At 45.9% G+C, this 26697-nt stretch overlaps 1 protein-coding gene across 11 annotated transcripts; it reads left to right on the top strand.

Moving 5' to 3' along the window:
- Positions 1–1170: 1170 nt before the first annotated feature.
- Positions 1171–26595, top strand: PSAP (prosaposin). 11 transcript variants are annotated; one of them, XM_027660907.1, is made up of 16 exons: positions 1171–1265; positions 13165–13298; positions 14271–14345; positions 15019–15144; positions 15404–15598; positions 16172–16315; positions 16871–16927; positions 18065–18073; positions 19704–19817; positions 20629–20742; positions 20929–21115; positions 21268–21419; positions 21585–21626; positions 23060–23140; positions 23649–23756; positions 24316–26595. In XM_027660907.1, the coding sequence occupies exons 1-16, from the start codon at positions 1220–1222 to the stop codon at positions 24349–24351; spliced, it is 1620 nt and encodes a 539-aa protein (XP_027516708.1). In that variant the 5' UTR covers positions 1171–1219; the 3' UTR covers positions 24352–26595. The 11 variants fall into 11 exon arrangements, with proteins under 11 accessions (XP_027516708.1, XP_027516712.1, XP_027516709.1 ...); XM_027660911.1 differs by having other exon boundaries at positions 20647–20742; XM_027660908.1 differs by having other exon boundaries at positions 18068–18073.
- Positions 26596–26697: the final 102 nt, after the last annotated feature.

Below are 26697 nucleotides of genomic sequence, written 5' to 3' on the forward strand. Positions count from 1 at the left end.
GATAAGTCTGGCAGATGGCAAGCACTTTAGATGTGATGAGCCTGTGTGTGTTGTGGTGATGCTGCAGGGGATACCCAAGTGGAGCTCTCCAGGCTGTGAGAAGCATTATCAAGGACCCTTCCTCCAGCTACAGCAAGCCTTAAATGTGGGTTTAGAAGAGGAGAGCTGGTCTGGCAGCTCTGCACAGTCCTGGAGAACCCATGAGGGACCAGCTCAGGCCTTTAGCTGAGCTGGTTTGGTTTGTTGATCCAGTCAGGAAAACGCTGCATTATCTTTTTTTTCCTGGGTTAGTTTGTTGTTCCAGTTGCTGAATCAGTGCAAGGGAGATAGCAAGCCATTTCAGGCTGTCGTTCTTAATTGCTGTTCATTTGGACCACAGGGATACCTACCTGCCCTGTGACAATGGGGAGCTGGATTCTTCTCTGCACAGCAAGGAAAAATCAGCACCCCCCCCTTGCCTCCTAACTGCAAGTAGTGAGGTAGGAAGCTTGTGAGTGGAAAGCGCTGCTGGAGCATGTCAAACGATGTCAGGTGTGATGTTTGGTCGTGTAGAGAATTTGACTGGTACCTGAAGAGGGCCACCGGGAAGCCAGAGAGAGAGAGACTGCATTAGGAACTGTAGTGATAGGACACAGAGTAATTGCTACAAATTGAAAGAGGATAAATTTAGGGTGGGTATTGGGAAGAAATTCTTTGCTGTGAGCACAGTTAAGACACTGGCACAGGTTGCCCAGGGGGCTTGTGGATGCTCCAACCCCGACAGTGTTCAAAGCCAGGATGGATAATGCCTTGAGCCACCTGGTCTAGTGGGAGGCATCCCTGCCCATGGCAGGGGGGCTGGAGTGAGATGACCTTTCAGGTCCATTTCAACCCTTTAACACTCTCATTCCATGTTGGTGTGCGCCTCCATCAGACCCCGCGAGCCCCCTCTGGGGGCTCTACTGCCCGTGGAGGCAAAAGGCGTCTTTTTTTCGGCTGTGAGGGCTTTTTTATTTGCAGACAGCGCCGTTTCAGGCGGCGGGGACTCCGGGGAGGCGCGGCTCCAGCGCTCCCCTCAGCCCCTCCCGGCCGCCATTTCGCGCCCCTCACGCCCCCCCCCCCCCTCCGCCATTGCGCGGGGGGCGGGGCGCCGTGCGCGCGTGCGCCCCCCGGCTCTATATAAGGGCGGTGGCGGGCGGTGCCGGCGGCGCCGCATTGCAGACGGGCACGGAACGGGATCATGGCGCGGCTGCTGCTCCTCAGCCTCCTCGGGCTCCTCGCTGCCGGTGAGCCCTGCCTCCACCTCCCCGGCCCCTTCCCCGCCGCGCCCGGGGAGAGCTGCCCTCAGCTCCCGGCGTGCCCGGGATGGGGGAGTGGAGTGGTGGTGGTGGAGGGAGGGAGGCCGGTCCTAACGCTGTTTGTGTTCCCACGGCAGGACCGGATCCCAAAGAGAGGAGGCGGCGGCGGCGATGGGGTGGTTTCGAGGGTGCCTTCGGGGTGGTTGTGGTGGAAGGGCCGTGTTTGGGGCGGCGGCGGGGGAATCGCCCAAAAATAGCGCCAGGGAGAAGGGGGGTCGGGGGTGGTCCCGGTGAGGAACCGGCCTTTCCCGGTGCTGGTGTGGAAATGACTTCCTGATCCTGCGCGTCCACATCCGACACGGATCGGGCGTCTCAGGCACCGTGTCGGTGGGGACTGCTTTTTCTGCCAGCAGCGCTGTTTATCTTCGTCATTTCAGGGAGAGATGGCTGCTAATCCTCTTGCAGATGGCGAGAGGTAGCCTTTGCTGTAGTGTGTTTTCATTACTCCAGATGGAAAATTCCACTAATTTTGCTGCTCGCTGTCTCGTTACCTGTTGTTGCAGCAGTGGAAGTGCTGGGGGGTGATAGCTGATATTCTCCTTTTAGCACTAGGACTGGAGGTTAGAACAAGCAGTCCTTGTGTTTCGTGCATCGCAGAGGCTTGACAGAAGCGATGTGTAGTCTGACAGGAGTGGTGATACACCTTTGGGTTGTGGCATGGAATAGCTAGAACCCCCCAAATCGAGGGACTTGTACAGTGATGTGCACAATTACTCGGAGAATTTTCTTCTAATTGGGACTACTGTAATCCTAGAGCTTATTTACTTACAAGTTTAACCTGCAGCATTTCACAAGTCAACTAAAAAAAAAAAAAGCCTGACCGGCTGTTTAAAGGCCACAGGAATAACCAACTGGCAGAGGACAGCAGATTATGCCTATGAAATCTTTCATGATTATACATTAGTCTTGTGCTTTATTGTAGTTTTAATGTCATAGAACGGCCTGGGTTGGAAGGAACCTTAAAGGTCATCTATTTCCAACCCCCCTGCCATGTACAGGGACACCTTCCCCTAGATAGACTGATAATATTTAATATGCCGATATGACAGTGTAATGGAGAACCTCAGACTTTTCAGGCTGGAAGCAAGAAAGCAAATATCAGCTTTCACTCTGCATATTTATCTGCGTTAATAGTGTCTTTTGAGTCTGCTTTGCACTGAGTTAGCTGCCATCACTTACCACTCCTGCTGGGACCGTTTCCAAATCGCTAAAATCATTGCAGCTTCTTGTGCTTTAAAAGTGAAAAGGATTCACCTTGAAGTATCCACCAGCTTTCCCACTAGTGTATTTAGGGAAATTGTAATGAGAAACCAGTTCAGCAACAAGACTTCACTTGGCCTACCTGTTAAAGGCATGGTATGCAACTGAGTGTGGCAGGAGACTTGTCGGGCCTGTTTTTCTTTAGGAAGTCCCTGTTTTAACACAAATAAACACCTATCTTTTCTCCACCAAGGTTCTGTGACGAATACTAATTGACTCTCTTATCATGCAGATTTTTCTGAAGATTTTGCTGTGACAACCTGAAACACTGTTTTACCTAAGCTCGTTAATTATCTGTGTAAAAATTTAGCCACCCTTGGCGTATCTTAATGGAGTCACTTGGCTGGCTTACAGGCCATGAGGGTTTTTGGTTGACCTACTTACAGGGCTTCTGTGCATCTTCCCTTTAAGGGATGCACAAAGGAATTAAAGCAGGGTGGACAGGTCCTGGCATCTCTGGACCACTGATGCACACTCTGATTGTTGCTTGTCTTTGAGGCCAGGAAAGGAGGGAGGCTGGGCGTGCTGTTAAAACAGCAGTCAGTTTCTGATTCCCCCCCCCCTTCTTTCTAAAATGAAAGTTAAGCTGGGAGTGGAAAGTACAAACTTTGAGGATGTGATTATTTTATACCCCTTCCCAAAATAGTAGACTTAAACCTTGGAAGGAGGGAAGATTCAAGTTAGTATATAATTCCTCCAGCAAACGCTGGTCAGAACATCTGGTGACAGGAAATTTGAAGGCTAAGTTAGCCTGGCTTGAATTTTCTGGAGGATGTGGATAAAGCAGATAATGGGACTGTGTTCTGTGGTTTGCAGGCTCGTTCTGGTTATGAGTGTGGTTCCTAACAATAAATGCCAGGCTGGTGCAGCCCATTGCTGTAGGTTAAATTAAAAAAAGAGTGGAAGGTGTCTTGTCTCAGCCATGGTGTGGGTGCAGGCCCAGGGCAGTGCCCGTCCTTGTGCTGTCATCGCTGAGGGACCTCGAGGGCTGTGTCCAGTTCTGCATCCTCACCCCAGTGAGACATGGAGGGGCTGGAGCGTGTCCAGGGAAGGGAACGGAGCTGGGGAAGGGAACGGAGCACCAGGAGCAGCTGAGGGAGCTGGGGGGGCTCAGCCTGGAGAAGAGGAGGCTCAGGGGGGACCTTCTGGCTCTGCAACTCCCTGACAGGAGGGGGGAGCCGGGAGGGGGTTGGGCTCTGCTCCCAGGGAACAAGGGACAGGGCTAGGGGAAACAGCCTCAAGCTGTGCCAGGGAAGGGTCAGGTTGGATATCGGGAAGAATTTCTTGCTGGAAGGGGTGTTCAGGCCTTGGCAGGGGCTGCTCAGGGAGGTGGTGGAGTCCCCATTCCTGGAGGTGTCCCAAGGAATGACTGGATGTGTCACTCAGTGCTCTGGGCTGGGTGACAAGGTGGGGATCAGTCACAGTGGGGACTCAATCTTGGAGGGCTTTTCCAACCTAAACGATTCTGTGATTATATAAAAATGAAGGCCCTGTTTGTTGGAGGAATAACGGGGTCTGAGGCACCTCCCAGCCGTCACAACGCAGCGGCGCTTTGATAGCGCACCAGTCATGTGCCCTGTGTAAACCTGCCCTTGCACAATCCCTCCCGTGTGTGCCGAGGTTTATAAATAGAAAGAGTGGCTCTCGGTTGTGTCTGGAGGAGCTGAGCAGGCCGTTCTTCCTGCTCAGTCACGCCTGGTGAATGCACCATCACATCCCCAGAGCTGCCCGAGCCCAGTGCGGCCTTTTTGCACTCGGGTTGTGCTGTTCCACGCACCACAGAGGAGCTGTTCTGGGAGCCTCCGAGCCCCCAGAGGATGGAGAGGGTGGAGCAAGAGAGGGGGAGCTTGTCAACAAAACTCATTGTGTCACCTGACGCGGCTGAGGCTTTCCAGGAGGTTGGGCTGAGCTATTTCAGGAAAGGTTTTTCTGGTAGAAAATGCAGGAAGGTTTTTATTTTGTACCTGTGGGGGAACCAGGGCCAGTTGCTGCTGCCTGCCCCTGGATTTTTGTTTCAGTATCTCAGGTAGATATGATTCTTCAAAGTAGGTTGGGGCAACGCCTTAGAACTGTATGACATAAAAGAGGGATTGTTTGTTTTTTCTTTACTCTTTCACTTTCTGTTTTACTTTTTTTAATGTAGCAGCTTTTTTTTTCCCCCCAATTAATTTGCTGCTATTAAGATATCAGAGTTCTCGTTGCAATTTAAAAGGGCTGCCTCTGTGGTCTTTGAAGTGTGTGTATTTTAGGGCAGTGCTTCTCTGTATTTGGTCGTGGGGCAGTGTTTGGTTTCAGATGTCAGATAGCAGATATCCCCACTCTTTGTGGTGTGGATATGTTTGCCTGGTGAAAGGGGGATGTTAAGTACAGGAATCCTGCAGAGACTCACGCAAAATCTGTCCCATCCTCCTCCCCCAAAAAACCCTCTCAAAACAAAACCAGAAATAATGGACGTGGACAATAAGTATGTCCAACACGTTGTGGTGTATTTCTACAGGGATCTGCAGGGAAAAGTGCTTCTCGTAACTTTTTGGGAATACTTCACGTATTGTATGGAACCACTGTCTCCTGCTGACTGACTACCAGACGCCCTTGAGCATCCAGTTGTCTCTTGTAGATTCTGTCATAGAAGAATCTCAGGCAGAAGCCAGGGCCTGCTTGACAGTGACCTCTGGCCTGTCTGGAAATTATCCCCTTGCAACCTTTGCAGTAACTGGGACAATTTATTGGGACAGTAGAGGTGATTTTACTGTCTCAGCTCATCCAGTTCTCTGCTGTCTTTATTGTGATTTCTTGTACATACACGAACTGCTCCTCTTGCCCTACTTGTCTGCTATTGAGGGAAGCAAGGGAGCACCTGAGGCAGAGGCATGTGCCAAAATGAGAACCTGCTCCCCACTTTGAGGAAGAGCCTGGTTGTGGTCGTTAACTCATTTCTTCTGAATCACACTGGTTAGAAATGTTTCGTGCTTGGTTTTTCATCAGTAGATGTGGAACAGGAAGACTCTGAATTTTAACTGGAATGCTAATAACAGCCAGCCAGATTTCATCTAATTTTTCTGTAAATTGCCCATAATCTCTCAAATATTGTGGTCACTTTACTGCCTCATTAATCCAGAGGGTAGTAGCCCTCTGGCAAGAGTCACTGGTGTGTGATGTGGTTACAGCTTTTGAAGTTTTACTCATTAACTGACCAGAGAGGCTGTGGAGTATTGAACCCTTCAAATAACTTCAGATTGAGGTCACTCTTTGACTTGTAGACACTTTGTAAGACTTGGTGGTGAGAAGTTGATCCCTCTTGACTTCTTTAACTGAAAAACACTTGGCTTTTGCAGTTCTCAAAAGGAGTGGGGAAAAGTCACTAACAGAGCACAGAGTGGCAGAGACTGATAGATTCACTTGGTCTGTGGGTGTTTCTGGGAGATAAGGAATGGCCTTTTTTTGTTTTAACATTACTAAGCGAGAAACCTTGGAAAAAAAATCCCTTCCTGCTGAATATGTTAATGTACTTGGACAAGTTAGACTGTTAAGGCATAAGAGTTGACAGCACCCCAAATTGTCTTCCACATTTGACTTCAACCCCATGAGGTGAAGAGCAGCTCAGTGCTTTCCTATTTTGGGTCTCCCCCCCCAATTTACAGGTTAATTTTTCTGTAACCATGTTACAGCAGGGGTTTTCTAACAGTTTGGTCTGGAGGAGGCTGAAGCCTTCAAGTTGAATTCCTTTGTGTCCTGGGTGATAGTTTTCTGGTTCATCCTTCGGCTCTTCAGCGAATCTGGTCTGGCCCATTCAAATCCCTGTTCATAGAAACTTATTTAAGGTATTAACTTTCAAGCACAATCACAGAAGTCTCATTAGTAGCTTCAGTACAGCTTTGGATGGGATTTCTTAGGATCCTTTTTTGAGAATCTCGGGGAAAAAATTCAGGCTGGCTCTCCCTGGAAGATGAGTAATAAAAATGCCTGAGGGAATGGAAGGTTTTTCTCAAGACTCAAGATTTTCCTGTAGCTGTCCTTGCAGGATGGTAATCCAGACATTACAGCCATTGTAAGACATTTTAGGTTCCTGTTTCCTGGAGAGGAATGATGAACTGAGCTGTGCTTCCACATGCATGGCTCTGTAGGCTTTCCAAGGAGAAAAGGTGGTATTTTCTGAGGGGGCTCTCACCTCTGCTGCCCTCAGCCTGTCTGTATGTTCATGTTGCCAATCCAAGTGTGGAGGAAGGAGGTGAACATTAGCATTTGCTGATTTGGAGAAGTGAAACAATGCACAGTTGCTGAAGTAAATAGGTTAGAACCACTGTGGGAGTGAGTTGCAGGTTTCCCTTTATCTTCACGGCCTTTAAACTGGTTTTTATGTGGATTCCTGGCAACTGTCACTTGCAGGACTGTGTTCCTGGTGTTTGACAGTGTTGGGGTGCTGACCTGGGCCTCAAATCAAATGATTCTCCTTCCTTTTCTGCTGTTACCCTTCTACCCTTGGAGTATTTTGATCGTGTTGTTGGGCTTCAGGCTTTCTGGGGCAACGCTTGTTCTAGGAGAGGATTTCTCTTGTCTGTTAGACACGAGCATCACAGAGGTGAGGGTGGGTATAGATCTTTTTTCTCCTCCATTTTCTTGCACTGCATAATTTAGGAATATCTTGGTAGAGCAGAGGCCGTTTTTTGTTAAATTAAAGAAGCCATATCTCTGAAGCCGTTCAAGGAGGGAGGAACCAGTGAAGAGGATGACTAAAGAAAGACCTTGGCCTTCACAGATAAACTTGTTCAGTGCTCTAAAAACAGTGGCTTGCAAGAACTTCAAGGAAAGGGGAGGGCAGATCTGGGTGGGCATGAGGTGTGACTGTTGAGAGCTAACCTACAGAGAAAGGAGAATTCTGTTTAAAAACGGATGACCTTAGATAAAGAACAATATATAAAAGAGAAGGAGGCCAGAGGTAACTGTTATCCCTTTGGGTGAACCCAGCAAGCACTGAGAGCTGTCACTGTAAGTGAGAGTGCTTTGCTTTCTCTTGGGTTGCTGCTGGGGATGTGAAGTGCCATGTTTAGGTGTTGCACCTCTTGCAGCAAAGGCTGTTTGGAAGGAAGAAAACTGTTAAGGGTCAAAACTCTTTGTTCTGAGACAGCACAAGGTCTTAACACATTTCATTGGCATATTTGCCTTTGTTGTAATGTAAGTTAATATATGATTGAAAAATGCTGTTTCATAATTAAATAGAACAGGATAAAGGGGAAAAGTGGGAACAGTAAAGCATTTCAGGCTGTACTTTTCTGAATCTGCAAGATCAGAATTAATGCAGAGTTTTTTAATTTTTTTTTTTTACCCAGGATGTTCAGAAAGGAAGGGTGGTGGATATTGTTGCAATGAAGGTACATCCTTTCATATTAGACATCTAACAAAAGTATTCCCACGTGATAGAGAATAAACTAATACAAATTTAGCTCTGTTTGAAGTCACTGTAGAAGATGGAAGAAAAGAAGCCATGATCAGTGTGTTGTCTTTGTTCTGTAGCTGCTTTCTAAAACGTGCCAGCCATGTGAGGCCCGGACAAACAGATTTACCTGGTCACTGTTTGACCAGAATGATCTGTACTGAAAACATGGAATTTAGAGTTGTCTTCTCAGAAGGAAAGAACTTCCCCAGTGTCATTTGCAGGTGAAAGCGCACTGCTGTTCCACCGTTCTCTGTTTCTGTAGGTAAGTGTTCATCTCATGCTGTAATCAGGTTTCCTGAGCCTGTGGGCTTCTTTTGCTAGAAGTCTGTAGGTATAGTGGCATCTCCTCGTCCTCTGATGTTGTGCAGGAGTGAGGACTTTAAATAATACCAGTGAGAAAGTGTTTGGAGTGCTTGCTTCCATCCTAAAACTAGTTTTCACTGTTTAGTGGCTTATGAACAGTTTTCTTCTTATGCCTCACTGTCCCTTCTGCTTCCAAGTTCTTCTGAGATTGTCTTTGGCCCTCTGTAGGGAGTGGCAGGTAGCATTAATGCCCTTATTCTCAAATTCCAAGTGACTTTGTGCCCAGTGGCAATGCTTTGAGCAGAATCTGAACAAAATGTGGCTGTGAAACTCCTCATTTTTCTCCTTACAAGCTGGTGAGATGGGATGCAGGGAAGCAGAGAAGTCAGGCATCGGTTAGTTAATACACTGTCAAAGATCAATCTGATTTTAAGCCTTTTTTTCCCCCTCTCCTCGTGAACAAGTCAGAGCATTTGTGACTGTGTGAGCATGTTTGATACAGAAGCCATGCAGCACGGAGTTTGTTAAAGATACACAGCCAAAAAAGCTGATCAGTAAGAATAAATCTGAAGTGTAGTATTTTTGTTATGCACTTATTCATCATCATGGCCAGGCTTCGCAAACAAAGATTTGGGAAGGGCTCTACCCACGTTTGTTGGTGGCTAAAAAGGCCAATACGAGACAGGCATGTCCAGTTGCAAAAGGCACAGCAGAAAGACTCCTTAGGTGGTGTATTCTGCAGGGCACGATTCTTTCTGTGTTGTCTTTTCTCCTCAAGAGTGATCCTGTGTGCTTTCTCAAAAGCATCCGTAGTGTTATAGATGGTGTGTCTCCAGGCCTCCCGATTGGAGGCCAGAGTAGACCAGTTATGGTGATCAGTATGGCCAAGGCTTAGATGTTGTTTCAGGGAGTCCTTGTATCTTTTCTTCAGGGCTCCTCTCACGCAGCAGCCGGTGGCAAGTTCACCATAAAGCAGGATCTTAGGGAGGGGGTGGTTGGTCCTTCATCCTGGAGACGTGCCCTGCCCAGCGCAGCTGTGTTCTCAGCAACATGGCCTCAATACTTGTGACTGCTGCTTGTTCTAGAACAGATGGATTGGTCACATAATCTGACCAGTGGATGTTTAGGATTGTGCAGAGACAGCGTTGATGGAAGCGTTCTAGGAGTCACAGGTGGTGGCGGTAGATGACCCATGATTCAGGTCCATATAAGAGAGCAGACAGCACTATGGCTCTGTAAACACTGATCTTTGTACTTTTCTTCAGGTGTTTATTTCGCCAAACTCTTTTATGGAGTTTTCCAAAAGCTCTCTATGCCTTTGCTAACCTGTTAGTCTATCTCTCCATCAATCTTACCATCCGAGGAGATGAGGCTGCCCAGGTAATTAAACTGCTGGACTGATTTGAGCTCTGATTGGCCAATGGTGATGTGGGGATGAAGGAAGACTTCCTGAGGTGCAGGTTGATAGAGAACTTCTGTCTTCTTTAAGCTGACTTCCAGCCCAAAGAGCTCAGCAGTGTCTGCAAAGCAGGATGTTAAACGCTGCAGAGCTGCTTCTGTGTGGGCCACAAGGGCGGCGTCATCAGCATAAAGCAGCTCCCGGACAAGATGTTTTAAGGTCTTGGTGTGGGCCTTCAGTCACCTTAGGTTGAAAAGGCTTCATCAGTACAGTATTGAATGTAGATACCGTCCTGATCATCGAGGTCTGCCATGGCCCTTTGGAGCATGATGCTGAAAAAGATTGTGAATAGGGTTGGTGCGAGAACCCAGCCTTGTTTCACACCATTAGTTATTAGGAAGGGCTCAGAAAGTGCATCACCATATCTGACTTGGCCGTGCTGATCCTCGTGGAGTTAGATGACCATTTTAAGGAATTTAGGGGGACAACCTAAACATTCCAAAATCTGCCATAGACCTTTTCTGCTCACGGTATCGAAAGCCTTGGTGAAGTTGACAAAGGTTACACAGAGACCTTTGTTCTGTTCCCTACACTTCTCTTGCAGTTGTCTGAGAACAAACACCAGGTCTGTACTGCCCGGCTTCGGCACGTTCTGGATATATTTGCTTTGCTCTGTTACACCCTGACAGGGTGGTCAGGACAAAGGGGTGTTCCTGGGTATTTCCTGGAGATTGTATATAGATAGGTGATAGCAAAGTAGTAAATGTAAGATATGGCCAAATTGTTCTAATAGGAATGAAACCTGTGTACCCCTGTGTGGTTGTGAGCCATGCCTTCGGTAGGGTCACCCATGCCAGGCAGGTCAAAACCCTAGGACCAGATACACTACATTCTTGGGCAGGATGAGCTTGTTAGCCTTCTGGCAGTCATACTAGGAGAAGGACAACTCTAATCCCAAACCCGGGCAGATGGAGCTCGCTTAGCCCTGTAAGGCCATCCATCTAAGAGAAGGTCACTCTAATTAAACCTACGTCCTGAGGACCTCACTGCCACCATCCAAGCTTGCTCGGCCCTATGCACTTATTAATGACCTGTTATTAAGACTATGAGGAAGGAGCAGCAAGATTAGCTGTTGGACATTCTGCTGAAGCTGGTATGGATCTGAAAAGTCATACAGTGACAGGATCTTAAAGAAGCAAAAGGAACCTCAAAGGTCATTAAGAGGCAGATCAAACCAGTGCAAGTTACAGCACAAATGCTTCAGTTTGGCTTTTAGACATTCTCTTAGATCAAGATTTTGAGAAACTGCTTGGAATAACTGTAATTTCAGTTATATAGTTTAGATTTGGAGTTTTACAGTAAGTTTCAATGTAGGGGCAGTAATTTCCTTTGATTTACAGAAATAAAGGCGTAGGTTAAAAGCTTTACTTGTAAATAGTTGGGAGCCCTTAATTCCACTATTTAAAGTCCAGGTCTTGCTTTACTTTATTCAGAGCTTGACTCTGCCTTCCAGAGCCTTCTTACCACTGTTCAATGCCATTATCTAAAAGAGAAGAATAACTTTCCCTCAACCAAGTGTATACTTGGTTATTGTCACCCTGCCAGAGCTGACAGCTCTTTGGCTGGCCAGTCTGACTTTGAAAATCAACTGTTCTTATGTTCCCAGATCCATAATGCTGGAGTTTAGAATAGGCTGTAAATATTTTGCTGACCATACGTTATTAGGAGCTTTGAAGTCTTTTTTTCCCCCTACAGTTTCACAAGCAGTCCTGGTGTGCTGTCTTGCTCAGCAGTAATGTGCAATCAGGGCTTTTTGCTGGGAGAGAGGGTGGCAAGCTCCAAGCTCTTGTGTAAAAGATTAAGGGTTCAAAGCACGTCTTTCTTGAAATAAATGGGTCATTCCTCTGAAATCCAGTGTAAACAGGCTTTATTAAATCAACAGCTGAGAAGGCTGCAGAATGCCACCTATAAAGCAGCGTTTGTGTGGCTGTTTGATGCGTGGTGGCTGTGCACCTGGTACGTGCGCTTGTAATTCAGCTGTTACATCGATCCCCTGCTTGCTCAGAACAAGACATGAGAAATGGAAAAGTTCATCTTCTGTAACCTTACTAGAACTTTGTAGGGATGAAACAGCTTAACTCCTGCCTCTTGGCTGACAGTGTAATTTTACAGGATTTTGTCATGTGTAAACAGCATTGATGTAAAGATCCTCAACAACACCTGTACAGGTAATGGCTTAGAACAGGTTGGCTTTGTGTTTTTTGTTTTGATGTTTTTGTTATTGTGAACTTTGACAGCAGTGCCTTGTAGGCTTTGGACCATGGTAGATTTTGTTGGAACTTGTTTGCTGTAGGATTATAGGAGTTGTTTCTTCATAGGTTAGTGCAGCATAGGGCATTGCTGAAGAAACTGAGCCTGCTTGACAGATAGGATGGTTTTAGAACCTGGGAGCAGTTGGGCGTCCAGTCCAGACAGCACAATTAAAAAAAAAAAAGAAGCTTGGAAAGTCAGCAAAAAGGTGCAGCTGATTCACTTTTCCTATTGCTTACTCATAGTGCAGATGTTTTACATTTCCTTAGGAAAACTGTCCAGAAATGGCATTCTGTGTTTTACTTGAAAACTTTATAGGTTTGGAAGGCAATTCCATGTGGGATGGGAGGTCATGTCCAGATAAGGACTGATACTTCTTTTCACCCCCACAGATATTTCTGTACACAGTTGAATTGCTGACCAAGAGAAAAAAACCAAAACAAGTATAAATAGATTTAGTGGTTTAAAAACTATGATGGAACATTCCTTGGGTTGTTTATTAAAACCTTCTGTTTATCATCAGTGTTTTGGTGTGTACCTGCTCTTAAGTCTTCCATGTAATGTGTACATTGTTGTGGCTTCTAATCCAGTGAGTTTCCTCCCTCTCTCAGTAGCTGTGTGAGAACAGGGTGGTTCACGTGGGAGGAGGAATGCAGACAGCAATTCCAGGCTGGTTCAGAGTTGAAGTGACAGTGGAACAGGAGAACAGGGAGGTTGTAGCCTAGGGAATTAGCTGTTCGAAGTGTAGATTTCTGCAATGAGCAGTTTCCCTGTTTCAAGTCATTTGATAGTTCTTGTGTGCTAAGTAAAGTGGCAGTTTGTATTTTGTTGGAATTTTTTTTTTTTTTAACAAAAGGTGGCTGATGGTGGGAATATACCAAGGTGCTGAGACTCAGGGACTTCACGAAGGAGCTTCAGCTGTTGTGGTTTTTCTCGCTCTTTGTGTAAATCGGTGTTTGGGGGCTCGTGTTTCATCTCAAATTGCTGGATTGAAATGTGCTTAAAAAACATTAATAAACCGAAGTGATGTACTGGAGAGGAGGCGGTTACACTGCGCAGCGTTAACCTGCTTGCTTTGGAGCAGAAATCACTGAAGGATGGTTGTTTTTTCTCTCTGGCAGCTGTGGCCAGCCCTGTGCTGTGGCAGAAGGAGTGTGTGAAGGGGCCGGAGGTGTGGTGCCAGAGCATCCGCACGGCGTCGCAGTGCGGGGCGGTGAAGCACTGCCAGCAGAACGTCTGGAACAAGCCTGCTGTAGTGAGTACCCACTGCTCACACCTCTTCCCCCACCACCTGCAGCTGAGGTGGCTGGTTCCCACGTGCAGAGGAAGGTTTCCCAAGTCTCTGATTGGATTTAAGTGTTACATCTGGCTCTGCTTTGATTGCTGTGCCTTAATTTAGGTGCTAGATAAAGGTTGCTCTTCACTGCTCTGCCTTGCACAACTTGTCTGCTGACTTCTCCCGTGACCTGTTGCACAATCAGGGAGCAATGTATGGAACGGAGCTAGTGGATTTCACTCGTTCCTCTTTATTGCTGACCCCTAATTCATGGAGTCCACTTGAGCAACGAGTTATTACGAAAACAGCTGTGTGCTTCTTTAGGTCTTTCTCAAAAGTTCATGTTCCAGCATATGCTAAATTATGAAAGCCATGACAAATAGTGGTAGAAATGTTACATTTAGTGCAGCCTTTCGAGTTGCATTTGCACTAAAGGTGAGGGCTGCTTTACTAGGTGTAGCTGTAGTTTGGGGTATTGTTTCCAGGGAGGCCAAAGGCATTTTACTTACAGAGGCATTCAGTCCACACTGACTATGTCTCTACTGAGATATTTCAGTTTAGGGGAAATTAGGGGAAGGGAGGAATCTCAGAGCACAACTAAAATGAGGGAAGTTGCCTGGAATGTTCTTAGGTTCTAGCAAGTGTGAACTCTCTGAAGAGTAAGGTAAAAGGTTCAGGAGAAGGCTTGTTGGTACAGTATGCTTCAAGGGACTGGGACTAGTTGAAATGGATAGGTGGTAGCATGCCAGCTTCTTCATGCCTTGTTGATTTACTGAAGAAACTGGAGCTGGGCATGCTTGAGATAGCCTCACTCTTTGTTTGAAACACCTCTTCCCACCCCAGCCTCAGCCAGTATTTCTTCCTTAATTTCCATTCTAAACACAGTGCTTGCTGTTTGTGTTATTTGGCATTTAAGTCTTTCTCAGAGTAACTGTCTGCTTCTCTCTCCAGAGCAGTATCCCCTGTGACTTGTGTAAGGAGCTTGTGACGGTGGCTGGCAAGGTTTTGAAGGATAATGGCACTGAGGTAAGCAGAGCTCCCTTTCTCCTCACCCCAAAACACACTTTGATTTCGTGGATCTAACAAGATCTCGTGATGAGGGGGTGGAACAATTGGCTGTGTTGTTTTACTAACATAAGCAGCAGATGTTGAAAGGGAAAAGGCTTTTAAACAGCCTCTACTGGTTTAGAAATTAGCAAATTCTAGAGCCTCTCATGCTTTAACACATCTCTGATTGACTGTTGGTGCTTAATAAAATTGTTCTTGTGCCAATGGGCCATCAGCCTTAAAAGGTGGGATACTGCAGACTCTAGAAGTGGACGATTACACCAACTGGTCTTTGTTTGGTTTTGAGGGCACTTACTCCCTTTTTCTTTTACCAATCTGTGAGTACTTTGTATAAACAAGTAACTGTCCCCCTAGTCCATAATTTCACTTCCTCCTCTTTAAATGTAAATGTTCTACTCTGGCAAGGCCTTGCAAGCAGTATTGCATGTTTTCACTTTGACAGGGTCTCATCAAAGGTCAGGACTGGGGAAAATAGACTTACAGTGTAAAACCTCAGTCTAGTTGTGCTTCCCACTGCCTGGACCTATCTGAGTCCAAGGAGCTTGTTTTAGGCTTTGTATTGTGCATTTTGGCAATGGAAAGAGCATTTGAGAGAGGGATAATCTATCCATGCCTATCTCATCTTTCACAGGAGGAGATCCGCTCTTACTTGGAAAAGACGTGCGAGTTTCTTCCTGACCAAGGCCTGGTGTCTGAGTGCAAAGAAATTGTGGATTCCTACCTACCAGTTATCATGGATATGATCAAAGAAGAGCTAGTAAGTAGAAAATTTTCAACCACTGGATTTAAAAGTCACGCTCCTATGATGCCCAAATTTCTCTTCTGCATGGGATTGTGCATATGATCCTTCAATCCTGTGTGGATCACTGGTGTTGCAGTGAGTAGTGTGAGTTTGAAGCCTGCTTCCTTGCTGTGAAACATTTTCCCCGTCTGTCACATTTCAGCTGAGTGACTCTAAACTTCATACAAAAGCGATGTGAGTTTGGAGCTTTATGAGTGTATCTTGTCCCCCCTAGGATAAACCTGAGGTTGTGTGCAGTGCCCTCGCCCTGTGCCAGTCCCTTCAGAAGCACCTTGCAGCCATGAAGCTTCAGAAACAGCTCCAGACCAATAAGATTCCAGAGCTGGATTTCTCTGAACTGGCATCCCCGTTCATGGCTAACGTGCCTCTTCTCCTCTACCCTCAGGACAAACCCAAGCAGAAGCCTAAGGTAAGGGTGCAGGGCTGTTCCAGTGTGGACCCTGTGTATAATCTTGGATTAAGTTCTACAGCTGTGCCCTTTGGGGGAAGCATTTGTCTCTCTGAATGTAGAGGTTGATCGGAAAAGAACAAATAGTTGAACAAATAGTTGACAAAGGGGAGTAGATGAGCCGATGAGCTTGGGAGCAGAGGCTGAGTGTTGGTAGCAAGGCAGAGTGTGGGAGTTAAACAGTGTGTGGGTGCAGAACAAGCTGCTGTGGGTGAAGCTGGTAAGATCTATGCCAGATATGGAAACCTTCCCGCTGTGGTCTGTAAGAAAACCAAGAGATGCTGAAGATTGGGTATCTTAACTGTTATCTCGGTTTTGAAGCCAAGTATGTACCTAATCTCCATCTAGTGGCTGGTGCAGATACCAGCAGTAGCTTGTCTCTCTATTAGCTCAGGCTTTAAAGTATTCTACAGATTATTTGCTAAGGTTTGTAAATAGCTCAAAATAGCTTGTAGAACTCGGTAGTAACAGAAGCTTCTAAAACATGTTATGAGAAGTTACGTCAATTTCGGTTTCCTTTCCTTCCTTGTCCAGGCGAGTGGGGATGTGTGCCAGGATTGCATTCAGCTGGTCACTGATGTTCAGGAAGCTGTGAAGACAAACTCATCTTTTGTGAAGTCTTTGGTTGCTCATGCCAAGGAGGAGTGTGACCGTTTGGGACCCGGAATGTCCGATATGGTGAGCTGTCCTTTTTAGTTGGAAAAAAAAATTGTTCCTGAATGCAAACACAAAATAGTTTGTTCAGGGCCTTAATCCCCTCTATTGTATTCTCTATTTAATAACACAAAGGGGATTGTGTTCCGTGTAGGATACACGGTATAATAGTTACATAGTATGACAGTAACACTGAAATTATAAACTTGATGGTCAGGAAAGGTGAGGGGGGTGTATGGGACCGGGGAGGAGGAGAAGGATGCTCCAGATTGCTTCTAGCCCTTAAGGGCCTTTTTCACCAAAACAATCTGGCAGGGTAATGTGGTCATATCAGTAGGGGGAGGACTTTTTTGCCCTGAGTGGAAGAGAAAAGGACTCCTCAGATAAGCAATTATTTGTGAAGTGATTGTGTAACCTGAAATGCTGTCTTGTATTTGGGTCAAGCTCTGAAAGACAGCAGAATAGTTATTAAGTAGAGCAGGTAAATTAATGCCTTGAGATGTATTAGAAAGTTCTAGATGAACTCTACAGCACAAGTGGTTTGATAGTCACAAGACTTTCTTTTCCCCCTTCCTGCAGTGCAAGACCTATGTCTCTGAATATTCTGACTTGGCTATCCAGATGATGATGCACATGGTAAGATCAGCAGAATATAGTACTTGCTCTCAGTTAATTTTTCTGATTTGTGTAGCCAACTTCTTTGGAAACGGGGATCACGTACTGCAGTAAAGCTCTGGGGAGAGCCCTGTAAGTCTGGATGTTGATGCTTTGAACTTGGCATTTAATTGGATGCTGATTTCAGTTTCAGAATGCTTTCTTTAGCACTGCCTTTCGTTTCACAAGGAATTCACTTCTGTGGTCCAAAAGGCACTCGAATCCTTTGAAATGTGGAAGATACATTACTCGTGTTCCTTTATACTCTTTTTATCTCAGTCCTGTACTTACACCACTTCCCCCCTCCCCACCAGTCTTAGAGTATATTAGAGTTGTCTGTCACAGTGTTGCAAAATCAGTTCAAGTGTTGCTTCTTCCTGAAGCAAGACTAAACATCCTTCTCCTGGAGCTGCTATCTGGAGGCCCCTGCTCTCTGGGCTCCTGATAGGACCCATGGAAAGGGAGTAGTACTGCACCAGCTCTGATCTTCTGCAGCAACATACATTTCCCTCTGACCACCTACATAGCACCTCTTTGTATGTGCTGTGATCTCACAACCTTAAAAACAAACAAACAAAAAAGCCTTTCCTAGGGGATGCAGTCCCTAGATGCCACAAGTAACATAACAAACTATAGGTGAATTTCTGAGTAGAATATGTGGCCGACTTGAACCTGAATTTGGCAACACAGTGGCCTTTTTTTGTTTCCACTTGCTAAAGGCTACTTAGAAGCTCATCCTGTTTCTTAAGCATTTGTTGGGAGGGAAGTCAATCTTTGTTCTAGCAACACTTGGTTTCTCATTTTGAGCATTGTAATGCAGTGTGTTGTTAGTACCTGAAATTGGATTATGACCACACCTTGCATCCGAGTGTTGTCCAGACTCTTTGGAGGTAGTCTTTTGCCCAGGATGCCTTAATAACTGCAAATGAGTAATGCTGGTCAGCACTGTGCAATTAAATGTGAGTTATCAGTGCTAAGGATCTTTGGGGTGGGGACTGTGTCATGTGCCATTATCTTCATGGAAAGAATATGTGCAGTTCCAAGTGCTTGACGTGTTTTCTCAACTGTTATCTTTAATTTCTCCTTTCTTCCTCTGTCTCCAATCTCCCCTGTCAACAGAAGGATCAGGTATGTGAGCACCTTGCCTGTGATGATAGCCTGCTTGTAGTTCACCTTTTGCTGTTAAAGGGCTTGTAGTTCACTTTTTGCTCTATTAGCTGTGTACATGGTGTGACTGTACTCAGTGTTGACAGATACAAGGGATATTTATGTCATTAAAACAGAGAAAGACTCTAGGCCTCTTCCAGTGCATCAGTCCTACTTCCAGCTCCAGATACCAGCTTGTGCTACGAAGATTTCAGCTTGATTATGCTTTGGCCAGTAGAGCAGGAAATGTGATCCCTCTCCTAGAAGAAGGACAGATGTGGACAAAGCAATGCCAGTGGCTCCTGTCAGCTGCTGGCTTAAAGTCTGGGCTCAGAGGGGGTTGAGCAAAACTGTCCTGGGGTCTCTTCTTGGTTAACCTTTAAATCTAGGACAACAGTATAGATGTTTAAAGTACATGAACTGAAAAGATGTGGGAGGCCTTTAGGCTCCTGCTTCCTAGAGCCATTTGGGCTTTTAATTCACCCAGACCTGTGAGACCTTGTGTCTGTCATCTCTCAGTGAGAGAACATGTGTGTATGTGGGTGTTGCTGTAACATTAATATCTAGAATTGCTTCTTACAATGCATGAACCAAAGGGCTTGACTTAAAGGTGCTGCCTGGAGTAGTCTGAAGCAGCACAGTGTCTTTGAGATGCTGCTTTTGCCTGTGCATGAGGTTGTGGCATGTGATGTATTAACTCTGGCATAAGCCTCTTCTGTAGGAAGCTTGTGACAGGGTGGGATACGGTCTTCTAATTACCTGTAGGACCAAGGGTCTCTTTTTTTAGCTTAAGTAGACTTCAGGTGGGGAAATTCAAGTTTTGTGTCTTGCTCTGTACAGCCTTTGTCACTTTGGGTATCATGTGGCCTCCTTAGTGCAGTTTGCCTCATGTCCAGCATTTATTTTTGCATTTAGTAGTGTATGCTTCCAAAACCTTTGAGAAAGACTTGGAAAGCCTTTTTAAAGACTTTGTTTCTGTTTGCTGTTCTCTTACTGTGAAAAGAACACTGGAAATACAGTTATTGCACTAAAAATGGTTAGGCTAAGGTTTTAACAAGCTTAACTTTTGTTTCTTGTAGGCTGTGTTCAGTAATGGGAGAAACTGTTTCTGTTTGCAGAACATGATGTTACTGGCAGCTTTAAAGAAGGTAGTTTGTGGATGAGGAAAGAAGTCTTTTTTTTCTAGGCATTTCTTTCAGCTTTTGGGTGAACTCTGAAGTCAGGATAATTGGCCTCTTTGTGATTACTTAAAGCTGGGGAGCAGCTTTGTGGATGCAGGTCTTAAGTGACGCTGGTGGCCTGTTTTGGTGTTGGTAGCTCTTAAGTCAACTCCTTTTGAAGGGCTTGCATAGTGTGGCTGATGGTAAATGGGGTTTTTAAGTGAGGTTTTTAACCTCTTCCTCTTTAAAAGGAACTACTAAATTTCACCTGGTAGCTGTCCTGCCTGTAACCATATCAAATGCTTTGGCAATACTTGGAGTAGAAGTAGTCGTGAAACTTCTGGTTGTGTTGGAGCCTTTTAAAACTTTGTTCTCTGTTCCTGCTCACAGGCTCTGTAGAAAGGGCAGAGTCTTCTAGACTTTAAAAAAATCGCTTATGCATCTTTTTCCAGCAACCAAAGGACATTTGTGCCATGGTTGGGTTCTGTGCTTCTGTGAAGTCTGTCCCCCTTCAGCCTCTGGTGCCAGCTCAAGTGGTTCATGAGGTGAAAATGGAAACTGTGGAGGTAAAATTGACTTTTTGTACTTATCAGCTTTGCTTTCCTTTTTGCTTTAGTGTAACAAACTGACAGAAAAATATGAGCTTTTATGCACAGAATAATCCAAGTCTCCCTGCCTATAAATTCCTGGCCTCCTCTTGTTTCTGATGGTGGTTTGTGAAGTAGGAGAACTGTTTCATTTGTTAGAACAACAGAGCCTACACTGAACCAAAGCTACAAGGTAATGCTTCAGGATTGAAATGGGAACTCTTGTTCCAGCGGTTCTGAACGACACCTCAAATGTGAATTGCTCAATTTGAGTTTTGCTTTATGTTTGAAGTTATGCTTCGATCCCTTTTAATAATGGGGCAGCACTCTGCTTGTGCAGGTGACAGATCAGAGTCAGAATGCTGAAGTTCTGAGTTTGAAGAAGTGCCTTGGCTTCTCCAAAGGTTTCCTTTGCAATCAGGAGGGTGCTCTCAATTCTAGGAAATTTTGTCCTCAGTTAATGTGTTTTAAAAACCACTATATATTTCCCTTGACTTCTGTCTCTGTAGAATTGCTTTTTTCTTTGTGTCTGCTAAATTCAACTCCCCTCCTTTAATACAGCCTGGGGATTGTAGTCTTAATTAGTCATACAAAGTGCCTGTTCATTCAGAAGGGCTTTTTACTGAGACCTTTGATGTTGGGCTTGAGTTCTGTGTGACCTTTGGAGTACAGCTGTAGGTGAAGGAGTGTGCTGCACGTGAATGCTGTTAAACTGATCTTTCAGGAATTGTCCCTGTCAAGTGTGGTCCAGTGCTGATTTATTGTTTGTGTGTTTCTTCTGTGTACTCAGAAGGCCTCGGTTCAAGAGAAGGCCTCAGTTCAAGAGAAAACTTTTTCCTTGTGTGAAATATGCGAGACCATGGTGAAAGAAGTGACTGGCCTCTTGGAGAGCAACAAGACAGAGGTGTGTAAGTGGTGGGCATGGTACCTCTTCCTAGGCTTTGGCTGAAAGGGGGCTGTGTTGGAGGGGGAAGGGAAGTTTAATTTTATTGCCTGTCTTCATGACAGCAAAACTTCTGGGTGGGACAGAAAAGACACGCTTATGAAATTTCTGTCCCTCATTTGCCACTCGCCCTCCTTTGTGCCTCAGGAGGAGATTGTGCATGAAATGGAAGTGGTCTGCCGCCTGTTCCCAGGAAGTGTCAAAGACCAGTGCAAGGACTTCATAGAGGTCTATGGCCAGGCTGTCATTGACATGCTCTTGGAGGCAACTAATCCCGAAGCTGTGTGTGTTATGCTGAAATGCTGTGCAGCCAACAAGCTTCCACAGCAGCCAGGTGGGTAGTGAGGAGTCTGGTGTTCAAAAGGAGCCGGTTCTCCTGGGATGAGATCTCTTTTGAGGACACTTTGCTGATGGCTGCTGCCTCCTACTTGGTGGGGAACTACCTAAGTGCTGATGTTTGGTTTGTGTTTTTATTTTCCTTCTCAGTTGTAGTGAAACCTGCAGGTGGCTTCTGTGATATCTGCAAGATGGTGGTGGCTTATGCAGACAAAGAGCTAGAGAAGAATGCCACGACAGCTGAAATTGAAGCTTTACTGGAAAAAGTGTGTCACTTCCTGCCACAGTCTGTCAGTGATCAGGTAAGGAGTTTGGGCAGGAGGCTGACTAAAAAGCAGTGGTCTTGTTGAGGGTTGGGAACTGTCCTTGTTGATTTGTTGTGTTTACATGGGTCCTACAGTGACAGTTATGCTTAACCTCATTTTCTGTGTGTTTCACCTGATATTTTGTCTACATGCTAATTTTAGGTCCATCTCTCAAGTGTCCCTACTTCTGCTGTAAATGACCAGGTACTCATAACAGAGGTCTCTGTGTTTGGCCAAATGCCTTGTCCATGGCTGGAGACAAACTGTCCTCAGGTGCAGCTGGGACTGGCTTCTGTCCAGCAACCTGATCCTTCCCAGGTTTTTCCCCTTTGTTAGCACAACAGCTTCTAATGTGCAGCAGAACAAAAAAAGAGAGAACAGGCTTGATCGGAGCCAGTGGAATGACCTTACAGGCCTTGCTGTGTGGCAGCCTGCCTTCCAGTCAGGACAAGGCAGATGGAGGTGAACAGAAGGGTGAAATATGGAGTCTTGGAACACTTTGGGTTGGAAGGGACCTTAAAGACTGTCTAGTTGTAACCTCCTCCCATGGGCAGAGGCATCTTGCAGAGCATTTGGGAAAACTAGAGAGCAGTATCTCTTGTTGGTTTTTACAATAGTCTTCTCAGCTAGAAGCTGGGAGAAGTTTGGGGTGCAGAGGGTTTTCTCACTTCCCATCCTTGGGAGTTGGCAGTCCTTTGAATAGATGGAGGCTTTTAAAGACCTGAATTGATTGGCTGGATTGTTGTACTAATTTGCAGTCAGGAAAGGTTTGCCTGGTAATCCTCTGAGAACAGTGGGTGGGAACAGCTGAAGGTTTTATTTTTCCCTCAACACTGATCCTGTTCAGGGGATTAATGGAGTAATTGGAAGTAGGCTGGCTTAATTCCACTGAGACACCTGTGGGACCACCACTATCAAGATTTACCTGGAAATCTTATTAGGTGGCTGCTGAGTGCCAGCAAGTGGCAACTGCTTGTAAGTTTACCAGCAATAGAATATACAGACTTAAAGCAGCTGTGGAACAGCTCCTCCTACTGCGAGGCTGTTTAATAGCTGTGCTTGATTTATTAATGGTGCCCTTAGTCTCTGCTGAGAGCAGCATCTTCCTGAGCTCTGGAGACGGCCTCTCCACTAGAGGGAGAGAGACTGTTCCTGATGGGAAGTGCTCCTGCTGCTGCCTGATCTGAAAAGAATAGGAACTCCCTGGGTAAAAGTGCTTGGGAGTTGTTGCTGCTTTGCTGCTGTCCTGCTCAGGATGTTTGTCTCCAGCTGGTTCCCTGTGCTTTCCTCTTGGGACAGCAGTGATCTCCACGATCAGAGACTAAGCTTTGCAGTCAAAGCTTCTCCTGCTTGGTTCTTTTCCCAAAGTCTGTCCTGTTTGGTTCTCTTCCTTTTGACCTTTCCCTTCTCTCCTCATAACCTGTCTGCAGACAGCTGCGGGCAGGTATGAGCTGGTAAAAAACTGTGTGGTAAGTGCCATGCTGAGTCCTTTTCCATCTGCAGAGCTCAGGCCTCTGCTTTATCCCTTTGGAGTGTGCTGTTGAGGTGTTTGGGGTAGCCTGCCTGCTGCAGACCACATATTCCTCTTCTTTCAGAGGCTCTAACAGGAGAATCTCTCAACCTGTGCTTTGTTACAGTGCGTTCAGTTTGTGGAACAGTATGAACCTGTGGTTGTGCAACTCCTGGCAGAGGTGATGGATCCCACTTTTGTTTGCACTGTGAGTATTGCCTTTGATTTGGTTGAGTGCAGGCTTTAATACAGTCCTGTGTGCCTTCCAGTGCCCAGCACATGGAAACTCTGCTGGAATAAGAATCAGCACACTGAATGCTTGGAGCAAATGTGGTTGTGCAAGGCCTGGGGCTCAATGGACAGCTGAGTGCCAGCCCAGTGCAGGGAATGACAAAAGGAAAGATCTGCCACTGCTGAGCTTCAGTGACAGGGTGTGGTGTGCCCTGAATGTGGTGGGAGGTTAAGTGGCACTTCTTGAGAAAAGTCCCTCTCTGTTTTTCGAAACTTGATATGAAAAAGGAGTTGTGGTAACTTAATTCTTCCCCGTGTCAGATCCCAGCTTCATTGCTGGTCATTCAGCTGCTGCTGTGACCTCCGTGAGGGCTCCTGCAGCCACCCCAGTGGAGCTTCCACACTCACTCAGGTGTAAGGATGGCCTTGAGATCTCAGGGTGCAGTTAGAAAGGTGCTGACTCTCTCTTGCTGTTCTTTTCACAGAAACTCGGAGTCTGTGAATCAGCTAAACAGCCTCTCCTGGGGGACGATGCTTGTGTCTGGGGTCCAGGTTACTGGTGTAAGAACATGGACACTGCTGCTCAGTGCAATGTACGTAAAGCAGGGCTCTGCCTCGAGCTTCCTATTGATCTTTGATAGCTCCTTAATGGCCACTTTCAGGTTCTACCACACTTGGAAGTAGGTATATTCCAGTTTAAAAAAGCAGTAGGGTGCTGGCTTGATTAGAGGGTCTTTCATAGGCTTTAGCTTTCTCAAAGCTGACTTTCCTCTACATTTTGTTCCTATCCCCACCTGCCTGCTGGTATTTCAGAATTTATAGTAAAGTACAGTGTCAGCTTTATATGTAGTCAGTGGTCCTGCAGCAAACAGACCATGTCTCATGATCTCTCATCAAGCTCTAAATATTGGCTTCCAGCATTGCTTTCTCTGCCAGGCTTTAGTGGCTAAGGGTCATCAGCCTTCTTTCCTGAAGCTTCTGGGTGGGGACGAGGATATTATTTATTCTAGTCCATTTCAAAATCACTTATTTTAAGAAAAGCAGATTTGCTCCTGAGATCTTGGCTCAGAATCAGGTGTTGAATTGTGTAGATGCACGCTGGTTTGCAAACAGGCTCTTTTCCACTAACATCAACTCTTGCTTTCCCTTTAGGCTGTTGATCACTGCAAACGCCATGTGTGGAACTAGAAGAAGAATTTCCAGTTCTGAAAGTTTGCCATGGCTCTTAAAACATGTGGGCCGAGGTTGGCAGAGAGCTGTATCTCACCTGTCCCTCCTCTCTGCCTCGTTAACAATTTGACCTTCAAGTTCCTTTATTGTAACTCTTCTGTAGCAGTGCTGCTGTTGAAGGATCAGATCTTCATCATTGACTTAACAAAGATATTTCTGATTGTACAGTTTAACTCGTTATGCTCCTAAAAATAGTCAGTGTGTTGTAGATTTTTTTTTTTTTTTTAATTGGTAGGCTGAAGTGTTTTTTAGGTGCTGGGAAGAATGACAGAGAAGATGAAATGAGACAAGGCTCTTATCTTTTAATTTAAAAAAAGGACAGGGTAGCGACTAATCTTTCAAGTGTCTTTCTGTAGGGGAGCATTGGGAAGATTTTACATGCTTTGCATTTTTAACATCTGGCTGGAATGTTAATTTTCGGTGTATGGGAACTCTTAAGGGATAATGTTGAATCCGGGAATCCCTTCGGCTGGAATTTTCAAAGCTCTACAGATGCAGAGGAGGGGGCTTTGTGTGCCCAGCCACCTTTCAAAGTCACTGGTAACCTAAAGAGGTGCATTTGAGTGATCATGCTTTTGCATTGGAGCGACCACGCTTGTGGCTCATGGTGTTGTCATAGCTGAGGAAAACCCTCCCTCGACCTTTGATCACATCCTTTTGATTTCCTTGGGCTCCCGGGTCTAAGCATGGGTGTTCTGCTGCCAAGCCCTATTCAGTGGGATGTCAGTCCTTTGAAGCATGCAGATGTACTTAAGGAATGACTCCCTTTTTTTCCATATCCTAGTTGCTCAATTCTGCTTAGTCTTGCAGCTTCCCACATGCAGCTGGGCTGGGTGCCGAGGAGTTGAGAGATGGAGGAGGGACAAGTCAGCAGGAGCTGTGCACATGTCAAAGGGAGTTCAGCATCGAGGGTGGAATGTGTGGAAAAATGGGGCTTATTGTAAACTGCCCATTTGTTCCTTGATCTGCTTTTTCTCTCATAGCATATTTCAGTCATCTAAAACTTCAGAGGTGCTGTGAGGCTCGGGGGCAGTTTCCCCTGCTGCCACCTGTTCTCACTGACCCCCTCCTGAGGAAGTGCAGCAAGTAGAGATGGCAAATGGTAGGAACACTGCAGTAGGTATTGGAAGCTCTGCTGGCACACCTCACAGCCTGCCTTTCACACCTCTCTAAAATTCCATTGAAATGCCTGAAATCCCCCAAAAAAGCCCTTCAAGGCAGGCTGCTTCCCTGAGAACATGTCAGGCACTTGGGAGTGAGAATCTTGTATTGCTTGAGACAGACCTTGGATTTGGTGTGTAATTCTGATCAAGTTAATCCCCAAAACACTGGATCAAAACCCCCAAAATGGAGGCACCAAAGTAGCTCTGAGGAGACCTTTGGGAAGGAGCAGCTGGGCAGATGTGGAGCTTTGAAAATTCCAGTCCTGTTCAGAAAGATGCTGCTAACTCCTGCTGTTTCTGTGGTGTCTGGGATGAGCAGGAGCTCCAGTAACAAAACTGTAGCAGCAAGCAGACTGTTTTTCATTGGAAAACCACTGGAGTGCAGGTTTTTAGTTACTCTGTACATACTAAATGCCTGGGCAGTGCTGACAGATGGCAACAGAGGTTTGTCTCTTCTGTTTGCTGAATGCTTCAAAAGAAAAGAAAATGCTTCAAAAGAAAATAAAAAGGAAAATTTCCCCTAAAGATATAAAATACCTGCAGCTTTCTGTCTTGGCAGGCTTGTGCAGTGTTCTGGTGGTGTATCCCAGTTGGGGTAGATACAGCAGATAGGGAATGGGCTCTTCCTTTGGCATCGCTGCCCTGGAGGGATGGGGTTGTGTTACACCCCGGTGTGGTAGGATGGTATTTGGTGTTTTAAATGGGACAGTGTTCTCTTAACGTGGATCTAATGGGGGGGAGGTGGAGCTGCATTGGCAGCTGGACAGGCTGGGAAGGTTTTATTTTTCTGGGGTTTTTTAGCAGTGGGGGATCCATGCTGGCGAGCTGCGGGGTGAGGTGAGCTGGGGAAATCCTGTGCTGCCACTGGGAGTCCCTGTAGTTTTCTTCCTTCCTGTGGACTGTGGCACCTGACCCGCTTGAGTCGTGCTGGGGGAACGTGCAGTTGCTTTCTGAAAAAACAAAACACATTGTCTTGATATTTTTTTTTTTTGCACAAAAGCTTCCCTAATGAACAATAAAAACTTCTGTAAACTGGTAAGACTGTGTGCTTCAATTCCTCGCGTGTTGGTTGCCAAAGGATCTTGTTTAGCTTCCCCTTGGCTGCAGAGCCAAGAGAGAAGCCACATCGCAAGGTGTCACT

The sequence above is a fragment of the Corapipo altera genome, unplaced genomic scaffold, assembly GCF_003945725.1.
Source record: "Corapipo altera isolate COAL_440 unplaced genomic scaffold, ASM394572v1 133, whole genome shotgun sequence".
NCBI lineage: Eukaryota > Metazoa > Chordata > Aves > Passeriformes > Pipridae > Corapipo > Corapipo altera.

Bases quoted from the DNA above. Each gene is read 5' to 3' on its own strand.
- PSAP (XM_027660907.1), top strand. From the start codon at position 1,220: ATGGCGCGGCTGCTGCTCCTCAGCCTCCTCGGGCTCCTCGCTGCCG. The intron at 15,145-15,403 runs GTAAGTAGAAAA...TGTCCCCCCTAG, and splicing joins ATATGATCAAAGAAGAGCTA to GATAAACCTGAGGTTGTGTG. The intron at 20,743-20,928 runs GTGTGTAAGTGG...TTTGTGCCTCAG, and splicing joins TGGAGAGCAACAAGACAGAG to GAGGAGATTGTGCATGAAAT.